The sequence below is a fragment of the Photinus pyralis genome, unplaced genomic scaffold (assembly GCF_008802855.1).
Source record: "Photinus pyralis isolate 1611_PpyrPB1 unplaced genomic scaffold, Ppyr1.3 Ppyr1.4_unclustered_Scaffold822, whole genome shotgun sequence".
NCBI classification, from domain to species: domain Eukaryota; kingdom Metazoa; phylum Arthropoda; class Insecta; order Coleoptera; family Lampyridae; genus Photinus; species Photinus pyralis.
In genome coordinates this window covers 12,855-27,480 of record NW_022172335.1, presented here as the reverse complement: position 1 = coordinate 27,480, position 14,626 = coordinate 12,855, and the positions used below count along the sequence as shown (strand labels likewise).

The 14,626-nt window shown below is 41.4% G+C and overlaps 3 protein-coding genes across 8 annotated transcripts; 2 read left to right on the top strand and 1 right to left on the bottom strand.

Annotated features, from left to right (window-relative positions):
* Positions 1-22: 22 nt before the first annotated feature.
* Positions 23-742, bottom strand: LOC116182946 (CXXC-type zinc finger protein 1-like; the record flags this gene model as incomplete). Its single annotated transcript, XM_031503512.1, has 3 exons — positions 719-742; positions 189-667; positions 23-142 (listed from the first exon to the last, which is right to left on the bottom strand). Coding segments are annotated over exons 1-3 (623 nt in total), but the record flags the coding sequence as incomplete, so codon positions are not given.
* Positions 743-1,351: 609 nt separating this feature from the next.
* LOC116182948 (oxysterol-binding protein 1-like) lies at positions 1,352-2,120 on the top strand. 3 transcript variants are annotated; one of them, XR_004147660.1, is made up of 2 exons: positions 1,352-1,710; positions 1,755-2,120. XR_004147660.1 is itself a non-coding variant. In XM_031503514.1 (2 exons), exons 1-2 carry the CDS (start codon positions 1,453-1,455, stop codon positions 1,939-1,941), a joined length of 333 nt encoding a protein of 110 aa, XP_031359374.1. In that variant the 5' UTR covers positions 1,352-1,452; the 3' UTR covers positions 1,942-2,114. The 3 variants fall into 3 exon arrangements, 2 of the variants coding, with proteins under 2 accessions (XP_031359374.1, XP_031359373.1); XM_031503514.1 differs by having other exon boundaries at positions 1,352-1,598; positions 1,755-2,114; XM_031503513.1 differs by having other exon boundaries at positions 1,352-1,611; positions 1,755-2,112.
* A 2,069-nt stretch (positions 2,121-4,189) lies between these two features.
* On the top strand, positions 4,190-11,144 carry LOC116182945 (oxysterol-binding protein 1-like). 4 transcript variants are annotated; one of them, XM_031503508.1, is made up of 10 exons: positions 4,190-4,408; positions 4,570-4,629; positions 4,716-4,904; positions 5,031-5,295; positions 5,342-5,507; positions 5,770-6,220; positions 6,272-6,375; positions 8,371-8,534; positions 8,896-9,368; positions 10,320-11,144. In XM_031503508.1, the coding sequence occupies exons 1-10, from the start codon at positions 4,266-4,268 to the stop codon at positions 10,594-10,596; spliced, it is 2,292 nt and encodes a 763-aa protein (XP_031359368.1). In that variant the 5' UTR covers positions 4,190-4,265; the 3' UTR covers positions 10,597-11,144. The 4 variants fall into 4 exon arrangements, with proteins under 4 accessions (XP_031359368.1, XP_031359367.1, XP_031359370.1 ...); XM_031503507.1 differs by having other exon boundaries at positions 5,019-5,295; XM_031503510.1 differs by lacking the exon at positions 4,570-4,629.
* The last annotated feature ends 3,482 nt before the right edge of the window (positions 11,145-14,626 follow it).

Here is a 14,626-nt window from a genome sequence, read left to right as displayed (position 1 = left end):
GGAGCAGTACTTCGAACCGTACCGAGCGCTATTAACGCAACCTGGTCCGTAGCACTGACGAGGATAGTCGGTCATTAAATGCGCATTGGGCGGCTGTTCGATGTCGGAACCGGAGTCGCGACGTCGCCGACGCCCCCGAGTTCTAAAACGCCACCTTAATCATCCGGCGCCGGTCGAATTCGACTCACCCTCCGAAATTCACGCAGATCCTCTGCTTGCAACGCTCCTTCTGACGTCCGCCTCCGTGCTTGTACTTCCGCAGGCACACGTCGCACCGTCCGCAATCATCCGTCCGATAGCATCCCATGCAATCGCCGCACTTCTTATTCTTCTTATCGGACTTGGTCTCGCCGCGCTCTCTGCGTTTCCGCACGCGGTACTCGTCCTTGTTGCCGGTGTCGTCGCGTTTGGTTCGCCAGCGCGTCTGCAAGGTGGAGTCCTCCTCGATGCAACGTACGCAGAAGTACTGCTTGATGTGCTTCGCCTCGCGTTCCGAAATTCCGATGCAGTCGCCGTGGTACCACTCCTCGCACGCGTCGCATGCTATCATAAATCGCGAACTGTCCGAAGAGCGACAGATGCAGTAGGCCTGTCCGTCCTGCCTTAGAAGCGTGTCGATTTTCGATTGACGTTCGGGTAGCAGGAATTGCTTCGCAATTTCTTCCCTCTGGAAGATTTGGGTGATCAACCCTGAACGCCCACTTAAATGAAAACTTACCGAAATGTCTCGTTTTCGAGACATTTTCCCACAGAACAATTAACAACAAATTACAAAGGAAAAATTAGGTTAGAAATCCGTGGCAATTAACATACTGGGGACATTTTTTATACTGGATTTGCAAGGTACCACTCCTCGCACGCGTCGCATGCTATCATAAATCGCGAACTGTCCGAAGAGCGACAGATGCAGTAGGCCTGTCCGTCCTGCCTTAGAAGCGTGTCGATTTTCGATTGACGTTCGGGTAGCAGGAATTGCTTCGCAATTTCTTCCCTCTGGAAGATTTGGGTGATCAACCCTGAACGCCCACTTAAATGAAAACTTACCGAAATGTCTCGTTTTCGAGACATTTTCCCACAGAACAATTAACAACAAATTACAAAGGAAAAATTAGGTTAGAAATCCGTGGCAATTAACATACTGGGGACATTTTTTATACTGGATTTGCAAGGTATTTGCATATTCTGAATTTGGGGAATTACTCAGCTTTAGAACACTCTAAAAAAGAGTTACACAGCTTTAAAAACACTGTTATTTTATATTAAAATTGATTATTAATAACGGAATGTTTAGTAGATAAAATGTACTTAAGTAGAGCTGATGAACTAATTAAAGTAGATCAAATGTAATACAGTAGAGCTACTGATCTGGTCAGAGGGGAGCCCTATCCCTTTTTTGTACCTCAAGCAAGAAATGTGTTTTGAGTTGATAATTGAAGCATTGCAATTGCTAGAATGGGCGACAGTCCTACAAATACTGAAACTGTGTGGAACAATCGCAAGCCAACCATGGAGGGATGGCTCTGCAAGTGGACGAATTGTTTCAAAGGTTACCAACGGCGATGGATCGTTTTGCAAGACGGACACCTGTCTTATTTCAGATGAGATTCTCTGGTAATTGCAATTCTGAATGTAACCCGCTCGACGAGGAGTTAAAGACAAGCTTAAAACCCAATGTTTTGTGCCGGGGGGGTGGTGATGACAGTGCGAAAGGTGAGAACTGTGCATACATTCGTTTTAAGCATGACTCATTGCAGGAAACAAGCTGACACGGAACACAAATGTCGCGGTAGCATGCCCTTACGTGGCGCCTCGATTCGCACAGAAGATGCCCGCACTTTTTTTGTTACATCGAATGGTGATACGCAGACGTTCCACTTGAAGGCGGCGTCGCGAGAGGAATGTCAACAATGGATAACCGCACTTGAACTTGCCAAGGATTGAGCCACAAGAATTTTGTTTATTATTATTTATTGCATCTACTCTCAGGGATATACAGATCTTAACTTTGACTGTACAAACAATTTTTCCAATTAAAGAATCTTCTATTTGTTTAGTTTAGGGATTTTGTTTACATAAAAAAATAGCATGAATACCTCTTCGCCTATTTGTTTGATCATCATAGTCCGATGTTTCCCTGGAAATTTAGTGCGAGAGCACACTGATAATTATGTTACCAATTGTGTAATAATAATAATGATAGGTTCCTCCACAAGTTTCTATTCAGTTTGAGAAGTTTAGAAGACTGACTTGCCCTTTGTGGTGTTTTTCATAATATAATAATACAAGGTGGCCATTTGAAAACGAAACAGAGCCTATTTTGGGAACCTCAAAATATCTACGAAAAAATCCTCGGACCCGTCAATTTTTTATTCAAGGGGGAACAATTTTTTTTTTGCTAGTTTCGCCCCCCTGACGAAGGTGACAAGCGCCCCCAATTTTTTAAATCGAATGGGGGGTCGAGTGATAGGTACCTTATTTTGAAGGTATTTGTATGTAGATTATGAACCCTTAAGTTTTAAATCGCTACTAATTTATCTAGCCGATACAGGGGCTAATAAAAGTTATAAAAAATGTTCTTCTACATTCTGAAGGAAACGACCGATCAAAAGTGAGTTGCTGTCGAGTCACCTTTGGAATTTTTGTTTTATTTTGTTTTAATTTGAACTTCCAAAGGCGACTCGACAGCAACTCATTTTTGATCGCCCGCTAGCACTTTAATAGTTATTTGTATACCAAGGCTGCGAAATGATTGTTTGGTGTACCGAGAGAATAAGTGTTGGCGTAGGCAATCAGATTTGTTAGAGGAATTACACAGTACACATTTAGGTATACAGGGTGTCTTTTTGGGAGCTTTAGTTAAAAGTTTCTGGGAAAGTAAAATAGGTAGGTTTTTGAAAATTTGTACTTAGGAGTTACTCTGAAGGCCGAATCGATGTAAAATATTTTCAAAATGGCCGCACTTCCGGAAACACCGGAAGTAGATAGTAACTTCGTTATTTTAAATGGCAACCCCTATTTTTTATTGCATTTTTGAATTCTACGTGAAATTTCACTTCTTTTGATACCCAGGTTACTATCTACTTCCGGCGTTTCCGGAAGTGCGGACATTTTGAAAATATTTTACATAGATTTGGCCTTCAGAGTAGCTCGCCCTAAGTACAAATTTTCAAAAACCTACGTATTTTACTTTCCCAGAAACGTTTAAAACTTTAAAGCTCCCAAAAAAACACCCTGTATAGAAAATGAAACAGTTAGCCAAACGCTATTGTTACTGGAAAAACATTGATAAAGACATTGAAAACCAGGTAAAATCTTGTCGCGAGTGTCTAAAAAGTACGAATGCACCAACACAAATTACATAACGCATAAGTGGGAATACCTAACAGAATATTGGGACCGTATTCATGTGGATTATGCAGGGCCGATAAATTACCAGCGTTATTGAGTTTGCATCGATGCAAAATCTAAATGGGCGGAAATCGAAATTCTCAATGAACATCCTACATTTCTTTATTTTACATTGATTATCCCCCCCTAAGTGGGCCGATAGGCAGGTATATTTCACGGACCGGTTTTTGGTTCCCCATCCACCCCTGCATCACTCAAAATAGAAAAATACTTATATAGTTTTTCTTAACTTTATTGTTTTTTTTATATTGAGTATTATTATTATTTGAGCCATAAATTGTTCTATTGTGTATTGTGTTATAATCTTTTCTGTAATCATTTATTAAATGATTGGGTTAAGTGAAAGAGCAGAATTGACTAACTGAACTTCGCCCATTAAGTTGCATTACTTACTATAATTTTGAAATATGCCATTTAGTTTTTTTTTACTGTAATTGTGTGTAATGTAACTTAATAAAAGACATTATTATTATTATAGGAAGTTACGAATTCGTCTTGATTCCATGAAACAAATGCTTCAAAATAAAAATAAAGGTACTACAGCACACCCCTTTCCTTTAGGGACCCATCTGTAAACCACACGAGTAGGGAATCGGATCAGAGCGTTTCCTTTTAGGAAAACTGATTAGTTTCCAAGAGACTAAACCTATTGAAGCTGAAACAGCAGAAATTTCTTTGAACATTTTTTGACACTAGAAAGTATGTTCACCCTGTATGAAATAGAGTTGGCAGCATTGGTCAAGTTTGACAGGTGCGTATGTTGGCAGTTCGGAGAATGACATGACAATCATCAGAAATAAAAATGGAAGACGTGTCTCGCGAACGTCCCTCTTAAATAAACATTCCAAGTGTTAAAAATGGGTGACAGTGCGAATTCTAAAACTATTTCTAGCCATGGCGAGCCGTCGATGGAAGGCTGGCTATGTAAATGGACGAACTATTTAAAAGGTTACCAACGTCGGTGGTTTGTTTTGCAAAATGGACATCTGTCATATTTCAGGTGAGCCCCTCGCAGCAGTTGCGATTAACCCAAAATAACCGTTTTTTTAAACATGCATCAACTCATTTAACACACGTGACCCCCCTGGACCTTGATCACCACCCTCCCCCTCTCATCACTGTGTGTATCGCACTCGTACTTAAACTGAATGTGTTGTGCAGGGCTGAAAACAATGGCGGTGTTCCCACACTATCAATACGAAGACGAAGGCGATTCAAGGGGTAAGTCTTAGGCCACGAGCCCTGCACAGACATTCCGTTTGTCCGTACGTCACCGGTCGCCTCAAAACTCGAACTCGACATTACAGGAACCAGGCGGAAATGGTGCACACGTGTCGCGGGAGCATATCGCTACACGGCGCCCTGATTCACACGGTAGACGCCTGCACCTTCGTGATATCGAACGGCGGCACGCAGACGTTTCACATTAAGGCGTCGTCGGAGGTCGAACGTCAGCAATGGGTGACCGCGCTGGAACTTGCCAAAGCGAAAGCCATGTAAGTAAAATTTGTAACCTCCCCCCAAGGTACGGTATCATGGGCCACCACTTCTTTGACAGTTTGTCTGTCAAATGTTTTTTGATTCAGTTTGAAATGTCTTAGAGATGTCAGAATCTTTTACAGTCGCAACATGGAGTCGGAGGAGGACGAGGAGGCGGACGAGGCCTCGGGATCGCCGGAGGAGTGGTCGGGCGTCGTTCGCGAGCTGCAGGCGTGCCTCGACGACCTGCAAACGTGCTCGGAGTTGATCAGCAAGCACGGCGCCTCTCTACAAAGGGCCTTGGGCGAACTCGAAAGTACAGTCGATCCCGATTTGGCGCAGGGCAAATCGAAGCTCGTCAACGAACGCGCGACCCTATTCCGAATTGCTAGTAACGCGATGATAAACGTAAGACGACGGCTGGAGGGGAACGTTTTCACTTTGCGATTTTTAGGCGTGCAACGGTTATCTGCAGACGGCGACGACGCACGGGCACAAGTGGACGCGTCTGCTGCAGCACGAGCGCGAGCAGCGCCAGCGGCTGCAGGAGATGGTGGAGACATTGGCGCAGCAGCACTCGCGTTTGGAGCAGGCGGCAAACGCGCACGCTCACAGGCCAAGTAAGCTTTTCGGAATTCTTACTCTCCGATTTAATGTGTCAATAATTGTCTTTAATTGGCTTTGATTGCGGCCAATAGAAGGGAATTAAGATTGCTTTATTAGAGTTATCATGTTTCCCGTCTGCAAATTTTTGATAAGACCGAGCCATTGTCAAAGCTGGACGCATGTGCCCTAATCATTTTTGACATTTGGCAATAAATTTGAGTGATAAAGTCATTCGTACAAATTGAATGGTTCTAACCGTCGCCTTACTGACCTCAGATGGCCCCGTAAGCGCGAGCGAGGGCGAGGAGGAGGACGAAAATGAGTTTTACGACGCGCTCGCCGAAGGTAGCAGCACGCCCGGCGATGGCCGTTTCACGTTAGACATTCCAAAGGGCGGCCTGCACCGACGCAGCAGCTCGGACAGTTCGAGCGAGCCCGAGGAGAGCCAGGAGACTCAGCAGGTCGTCGTCGTTACGGGAAAGAGCGAGTCGAAGGCGGCGTCGAGCTTGGAACTGCCCGCCGTGGCTACGACACGCGCCGGTCAGAGGAGGACGCGCGTCCCCGACAAGCCGAATTATCCCCTTAATCTGTGGAGCATCATGAAGAACTGCATCGGAAAGGACCTGTCGAAGATTCCGATGCCGGTGAATTTTAGCGAACCGCTGAGCATGCTGCAGCGTCTCACCGAGGATTACGAGTACGCGGAAATTTTGGATGTGGCGGCGAGGTGGGTACAGCGCGACGGGTGGAATTTTTCTTGAATTTTGGTGGTTTTTAGGTGTACGGATCCGTACGAACAGTTGGCGCATGTGGCTGCGTTTACAGTATCGTCATATGCGACTACGAGTGTCAGAACTGGAAAACCCTTCAACCCTCTTTTAGGTAAGTAACCGCTCGCTTTTTTGAGAAGCTTTTTAGCCGAGGGAACCGAGCTTAAAATAGTAGAAAATGGATTAAGCCCACCCTTCACTTCAAAGTCTATATGCCCAAGGGCGCTTTTCATTTTTTAGGGGTGAAAACTACCCCTTTTCTCCAAAAACTATTAATGCTTAACATGAGTAGTTACATGCTCTGAAATTGTGGTGTGACATTTGCACTATAAGATTTTCGTGTGCGATAGGGAATGACTGGGGGGTATTCCATACCTCCTCCAGATCCCCCGGTTCCACATTCTTCCTCAAAACAACCAGCCCAAAGGCGCCTCCTGTGATACTTTTCCATAAAAGTGGCCCTTTTCTCAAAAGTATGATACAAGTGGCAAATATTTCGGAAACTGGCAACCGGGGGGTCTGGGCCCACGAAAAAGAAAGAGTGTGTTCCTTTTTCTACAATCATGTGTGCTATATAGGGAATGGCTGGGGGGTATATTCCATACCCCCCAGACCCCCCGGTTGCCAGTTCCTTCCCGAAATATTTACTGCTTACGGCACTTGTATCATACTTGTGAGGAAAGGGCCACCTTTATAAAAAATTATCACAGGAGTCATTTGGGCTGGTTGTTTTCAGGAAGGATGTGGAACCAGGGGGGGGGGGGACAATCACATTTGCAATCGTGCACGCCCCCACCTGTTTTTAGGTACAATCACACGCCTCGCGAGATTAAGCAAAAAAGTTATTGGACCTAACCTTATTTTTTTAAACGGAACGTCCTGTCTTATTTATTAATCTAAAAATATAACGTAGTAACTTTTAAAAAATATAATACACCAAGGATGATATTCAAAAAGGGCTCAAACGATTTAAAAATATGTCAAATAATTTGATAAATACAACAAAATTTAAAAAAATTGTTTGGCTGTTTCTGTTTTTTAAATCTTTTGAATCTATTTAAATCAATATGGAATTTTTGTAGTGTTATATTTTGGAAAAGAGATTTTTGTATTAAAATATTTCAATTTAAAAGGTATGTTGGAAAATCAAAAAAATGTGAATCTCTGAAGGAACCCATATTTATTAAAGGAGACATACAAGTTTCTTTATAATGACTGTTGAATAATCTGCCGTTTTAAAATAAGTGTACGGGATCAGGTAAAAAGTTATAGGACCTAACCTCATTTTTTTTTAGTTGAACGCTCTGTATATTTTATCGAAAAGAGCATATTAAATTCGTTTTCCAAAAATATAACTAAAGGAACAATATTAGATTTTTCAAAAAATAAAAAAATTCCAGTATGTTTTTAATTCTTTTTTAACCATTTTGAATTTTTTGAATCACTTGTATTTTCCCTATTTATTGCGATAGCCTTATATATATTAAAAAATAAAATTTTAATATGCAATTTTTTAGATTATACAGGGTTTTCTATTTAAAAAATGAATAAAAAATGAAGTTTAGTCCAGGAACTTTTTTGTTGACATCGTATATGTACTTATTTCAAAAACGGCAGACTACTGTGCAAGTAATTTTGTAATAAACATTTTTTCGTGTCTCTTTTCATTCTGATATTGACAATTTTTGATTTTCCCTTGTATCTCTTTATCAAGCGAATGTTTTCAAATTTTGATTTTGTTATTTTTTAAGATTGGCCCAAAATGTCACTTATATTAGAAGCTTTTTTGATAGAAGTAAAAATTAGAAATTAGAAAGAAACTTTGTCCGTCCGTCTGTCCGTCCCTAGTGCTTCGACTTTTTTCGCTATTTGGTTCGATACTCTCAACTTTTATTTTATTTATTGATTTAAATAAATTTCACTCTCCCGCCATTTCTTGTGTTTTATTTAGCGTTCGACGAACAATTATAGCTCGGTTTGTATGGTCCCTTTTTTTTCTTTTAAACTACAATTTTGTCCTCCACCAATCAGAAACACTCGAAAAGTGTTAATTTTACAAAAGAAATGCATAAAACACGGCGACCTTATTTTGAAACTCGTCTTTCAGGCGAAACGTTCGAATGCGATCGTACCGACGACTTGGGATGGAGGGCGATAAGCGAGCAGGTTTCGCATCATCCTCCTATGGTCGCGCAGCATTGCGAGGGTAAAGGCTGGAAGTGCTGGCAGGAGTTTACGATGACCTCGAAATTTAGGGGAAAATATTTACAGGTAGGTCGCACTCGAACTTACACATTAAAATGGACTGCTAATGCTGAATTGAAACCTACATGGGGGCAGCCATGATGTGCACTCACTTGGCGCGAAATTCAAATCAAGTAATAAACAAGCATTAACCTCACGTTTTCTAAATAAATTACTGTGACACATGTCATTTTCCAAGGCTGCAATAGTCTCAACACTTGAGCAAAATTCCCCTAGAAAATAACTAAAGAGTGCACATCATGGCCGCCCCATGCTAGGGCCATTTCTACCTCTATGCAACTGTTTGATTAGCAGTCCATCTTAATTTATAAGTTCGTGGTCGCACTACTTCCGGATTATTAATGAAATTTTGATTGTCCGCGCGCAGGTTATACCGTTAGGAATGGCGCACGTCGAATTTCCCGAAAGCGGTAACAAGTACTCGTGGCGAAAGGTGACGACGACGATTCACAACATAATCGTCGGCAAGCTCTGGGTCGACCAGCACGGCGACATGGACATTGTCGGTAAGGGACAGGCCGCCGGCATCAAGTGCCACCTGAAGTACATCCCGTACTCGTACTTCACGCGCGAGACTCAGCGGCGGGTGAAAGGGGCCGTCATGGATTCGCTGAAGAACGTCAAGTGGATCATTAACGGCACGTGGGACGACAAGGTGGAGATCGCGCCCGTTATCGGCAGTTCCAATACGCTCGAGAATCCCGTTTACCAGACCGGGGCGGTTACGGTCGCGTGGAAGCGAAGGATGCCGGCGCCCGACGCCGAGAAGTTTTACAGTTTCACCACTCTTGCCGCGCAACTGAACGAGTACGAGGAGGGAGTCGCCACTACTGACTCGAGGTAACCAATAGGAGGCCTTTTGAGGTTGTCAGCGGCCTTTAGAGCTTTTAATAATCTTTAAAGAGGATTTAATATTCAAATTTTGAAAATTCTTTATGTCCTTTTACAATCATTAAAGGTCACAAAGTGTCTGTTCCCGTTACCAACAGTCCTCCAAAGGGTCTTAAAGAACTTGTGGGAGTGGTCAATAATTTCAAATTAGAGATACAGTCGTCTTCAGACTCCAAGAGGGTCTTTAAGAGCTTTAAAGAATTTGTGGGAGTGGTAAATAATTTCAAATTAGAGGTGCAGTCGTTTTCAAGACTCCAAGAGGGTCTTTAAGAGCTTTAAAGAACTTGTGGGAGTGGTCAATAATTTGAAATTAGAAGTACAGTCGTCTTCAGACTCCAAGAGGGTCTTTAAGAGCTTTAAAGAACTTGTGGGAGTGGACAATAATTTCAAATTAGAGGTACAGTCGTCTTCAAGACTCCAAGAGGGTCTTTAAGAGCTTTAAAGAACTTGTGGGAGTGGTCAATAATTTGAAATTAGAAGTACAGTCGTCTTCAGACTCCAAGAGGGTCTTTAAGAGCTTTAAAGAACTTGTGGGAGTGGACAATAATTTCAAATTAGAGGTACAGTCGTCTTCAAGACTCCAAGAGGGTCTTTAAGAGCTTTAAAGAACTTGTGGGAGTGGTCAATAATTTCAAATTAGAGGTACAGTCGTCTTCAGACTCCCAAGAGAGATTTTAAGAGTTTCAAAAAACTTGTGGGAGGGGTCAATAATTTCAAATTTAGAGGTACACTCACACCCTCCCCTCAAGTATAACCCGTTCGTTATCGCTAAACGCTTCCCATTTTCAGAAAAATTAAAAAAAATCGTCAACAAAGGTAAACAAAGCCATAAAAATAAAGAAAGAAGAGTGGGGGGGATTACTGGTCGATCAATTTTTGAAAATTTGCTTTCCTTTTAAGATTACGACCGGACCAGCGCTACATGGAGAACGGCAAGTGGAACGAGGCGAACGCGGAGAAGGTCCGGCTCGAGGAGAAGCAGAGGGCGACGCGGCGACAGCGCGAGACGGAGGCGGAACGCGCGGCCGCCGAGGGTCGACCGTACATGCCCTATCAGCCGATCTGGTTCGAGCAGGTGAAGGAGGACGACTCGGACACGATCTCGCACGTGTACAAGGGCGGATACTGGGAGGCGAAGGAGAAGGGGGACTGGTCGCAATGCCCGGACATATTTTAATGTTATTGCCGATAGTTTATTTTGTAAACGGCGTTGCTGAAGTCGGGTGCCCCGAAAGATCTGTCGACGATGGCAAAATGAAATGCTAGACATAACTTTATAGTCAATAATAATAATCTATCCTAAGTACTACTGATTTTAATGAAGGAGCTTCTGATAATTTTTCTAAAAATTGTTTGTTATGTAAATATCTGATTTTATCGCAATGTAAAAAATTGTTACTTATTTGTAAGGTCTATTATGTTGGTATCTTTTAGTTCTCTTAGTGGAAAATCTTTCGAGCATTACATGGTGTCATGGGGAGAAGGAATTTCTTTAACTCTTGTGATTTGTTGGGAAAGGACCATCGATATATGCAACCTACACGAATTTGTACGCTATCTACCGAAAACAAAAATGCGTTTTGGTATCATACGACTTTGATAGAGCGATTGTTGTTAAAATGTAATTTGCAATTTTTGACTATCTATAATTTGTGTATGTAAATACAATTATCTGTGCAACAAAGGCTTTCAACATGTAATATTGAATAAAGTTTATAACACTTATCACATTTTACCTAATCCTCTTTTAGTCAATTAAATTAATTAATTAAATTTAAAGGCAGATTCACTTAATTCTGGTAACCAAAAAAATGTATGCGTAAAAATTATGTACAGTGGCGTACGTCCAAGTAACTAAGGGGGTCATTTTTTAATGGAAAGCACAATTTTTGGTGAGGCATTATTAAAGAATGAACGAAAAATGTTATAAATTGTAAAATTAACTAACAGAACTATTTTCCTTATATTGAGTTTTTCTCTTCAATTTGATTGTGTAATACAATAAGTTTCTTATGCTGCTATATTCAAAGAAAGTGTACTATTTAAGATAATGGAAACTAGTAGTTGTACATGCCCCCTTGGCCATGCAGAAGTACGCCACTGACCACGAATTTAAAGCGCGTAGATTCATAGCAAATTCCTATAATGTTGAATACCATAAAAAGTTTTAAAGAAATGTTGTTTTGAAGATACATTAGTGTTCCAGACAAAATTTTCGAAGTTAAAGCTTCATTCACAATGCAAGAATCAATTAGAAATTACACTTAACGTAGAAGTAGCCATCAGAACTCATTATAGTTTAAGGGAAGGTTGCCACCAGAGACATGGAGAGGGGTTGCCACATATCTTCTACTACCAAGAAATACGACAAAGAAAGCAAATCCGGGATGTGTGAGGCTGAGGAGTATAAAATATGTTTAGCCATCAGAACTTTTTCACCTGCGCCTCCCCCACATTTATACTTCTCGTCCCACCCTGTGGACTATAGAAGTCTGCTCGACGAGCAAGCGTCAATGACTAGGATACCAAGTTCCTTACAGAAGCGCTGACGACATATGGTGCATTAGACGAAAGTACTTATTTTGCCCCCTTTAACGCGATTGCTAACTTGTTGACCTTGTATACGCACTTAACTGTTACAATTCAATAAATTACCGTTAAAATGCCCCATGGCATTCTTTATTGAAGAAGAAGTTTCCTGCATTGAATCCTTTTGAGAAGACAAGAGGGAGAATGAACACTATGGGACCAAATTAATGCTTTACTGCAAGTCTGAGAAAGGTCGAGCTATCTCTACAGATGCTGTTAATAGATGGAGCAGGGTGAACATTTTTTCTGGAGCACTGAATAATCTTCAAAACAAATTTTATGGATTCCAAAAATGTAAAAAGTTACCAATTTACGTACTTTAAATTTGTGGTCAGTGCACATTTGGTGCTCCAGACAAAATTTTCACGTAGATCGAGACTAGTGGTGTACTTAACTTTGTTTAAACATGATCAAGTAGGAATGGATATCCTAACCAGTAGAGATGCAGTTCGCGTGCCATGTCTTACAGTAAGCCGGCCAGTAGTTCTAAGAACAATGAGAAGATTACTAGGAGATTGCTCCTGAAAGATGCTATAAAGCGTATTCGTTTATTCATCATTAGTGATAGAAACTTAAAAACCTTAAAAGCCATCGATCTCATCTTGGAAATAAAAGAATTGACCTCATTCTTTTATCACAGTGAGATTCGCAGAAAAATCACTTCGCTTCGTAAAATCGGTATGGCTATGAAGTCATAGTCATGCCGATCGAGACAAAGCAAACTGATTGATGCCGAGAGAGAGACCTTAGGAAGAATCAACCCAGTTGAAAAACTGAGCCGATTTCCACAAGTCATTAAAGATCACTTTTAGTCGCACTATACACTTCACTTTCCCCCACTGTTGCAAAATAATGCAACCATGCATAGAAAAGAAAAATCCTACCTTTATAAGGCTGCTCATCGAAAATCTGAAACAAGAAGAAAAATAAGTTAAAACAAAATAATAGAAATTGATCTGAAATTAATCAAAAAAGGTAATGTTGGGGGTGGGGGTTATTTATTGAAAGAGACACCCTAGAGGTGAGGTACTTTTGCGTTACATTTGCTATTACGTCTTAATGAAGATGTGAACATTTACCTTTAGCCTTTTATTAATCCACTTTTGCTTAGGAAGAAGCACCATCACCATGAGTTCACGATCACCACGGGCTACTGGTGTGCATTCTCCTCGAACGCCATTACCAATAACTGAAAAAAAATTACGTAAAGTTTTGTGTTTCTATAATGGTCAGTGACGTGCTCACCTCGTTTGCGTGAACCAAGTCCATTATAATCGTTGAACTGGGTCGAAAGCAGGCTTGAATTCGATCTGATCCATAGCAGAGGTCGTCGGCGGCGTTGGATTAAGGGGGAGACTATGGGGGTTACAACCCTGGATATTAAATTATTAGGCCCAGGACTGGAGAAGTCGTAAGGTACGTTCAGGTTCAAGATGGAAGGATTTTCGACAAAACTTCAAATCGGAAACTTGTAAATACAAGCTACGTGATACGGAAGGTGCCATGGAGGACGTCGAAGGTAAACTGAAGAAGCCAATTGAAGATAAATCCATCGGTGATGATACTTTGCGATTAGCCAAGCACAAGAAGTCTGAAAGTAGCGCTCTGCTCATTTTCACAACGAACAAGACAGAAGAGACATTAAAAAGGGTAATGAGATCTGCGACAGCGTGTGAAGTCTGGCAGGAATTGCATATAGATAGCTGTTCCTAATCTGCAAAATCCTAGATGCACTGGAGGACGAGTGCAAATCAAGAGTTCCTAGTCAGAAAAAAGAAGTTATGCCAAAAGCAAAGAAAAAGGGAGAGTGCTACTATGGCTCTAAGATCGGAATCAAGTTCAGAATATTACGTTAATGGTAAATGTTTTGCTCTATGAGTCTAAAAAGACCAAGGAAAATTGGTACGTCGACAATTGCTATCACAAGTAACGTGTTTCATGAATTTGATTCAAGTCACAAGGTTAAGACAGTAGATGGCACGACAGTTCCTACTAAAGGAAAAGGTACGGATATTGTGAAGAATCATAAATGAGAAGAATATAGGAATTTTTAAGAATTTAAATACAGCCGCGAATGCCCTAAATTGCACCTGTAAAACTGAGAACAATGGTCCAAGATCTAACACCTGCGAATAATTGAAAGTGAATGCTACACTCACATTCCAAATCAAAAGCGTAGAAAAGCTGTAATGGGGCAAGCTGGTTGGATATAAAAATGACGATGGTTATCGGAGACAGATGTTGAAATTAACATTTCAACGAGGATGCCAAATCAATGCGAATGAATGAAAAAAAAGGTAGGAGTGAATCCAATTGTAAATCAGCCCGAATGTACACTCAGAGGATAGTGTTCCTAATCAAGAGCTCTAGAGGGAGAAGGAGTGTTTCAGCCAGCTCCTGATGAACATCCTAGACTTATTGAAAATGAAGATCACGATCATGAAGTGGATTCACCTGTTGTCGAAGTGCCTGAGAAACGAGTCGACGTTCACGTGTTGAAGACCCGAGGCACAAGCTCAGAAGCAGAGAAGTGATTATACGTGCCTCAAGAAGAACAACGGGTATGTTTGCCTTATAAGCTCAGCCTTCCCAAATAGGTACGTTCCAGGAAGCAATGA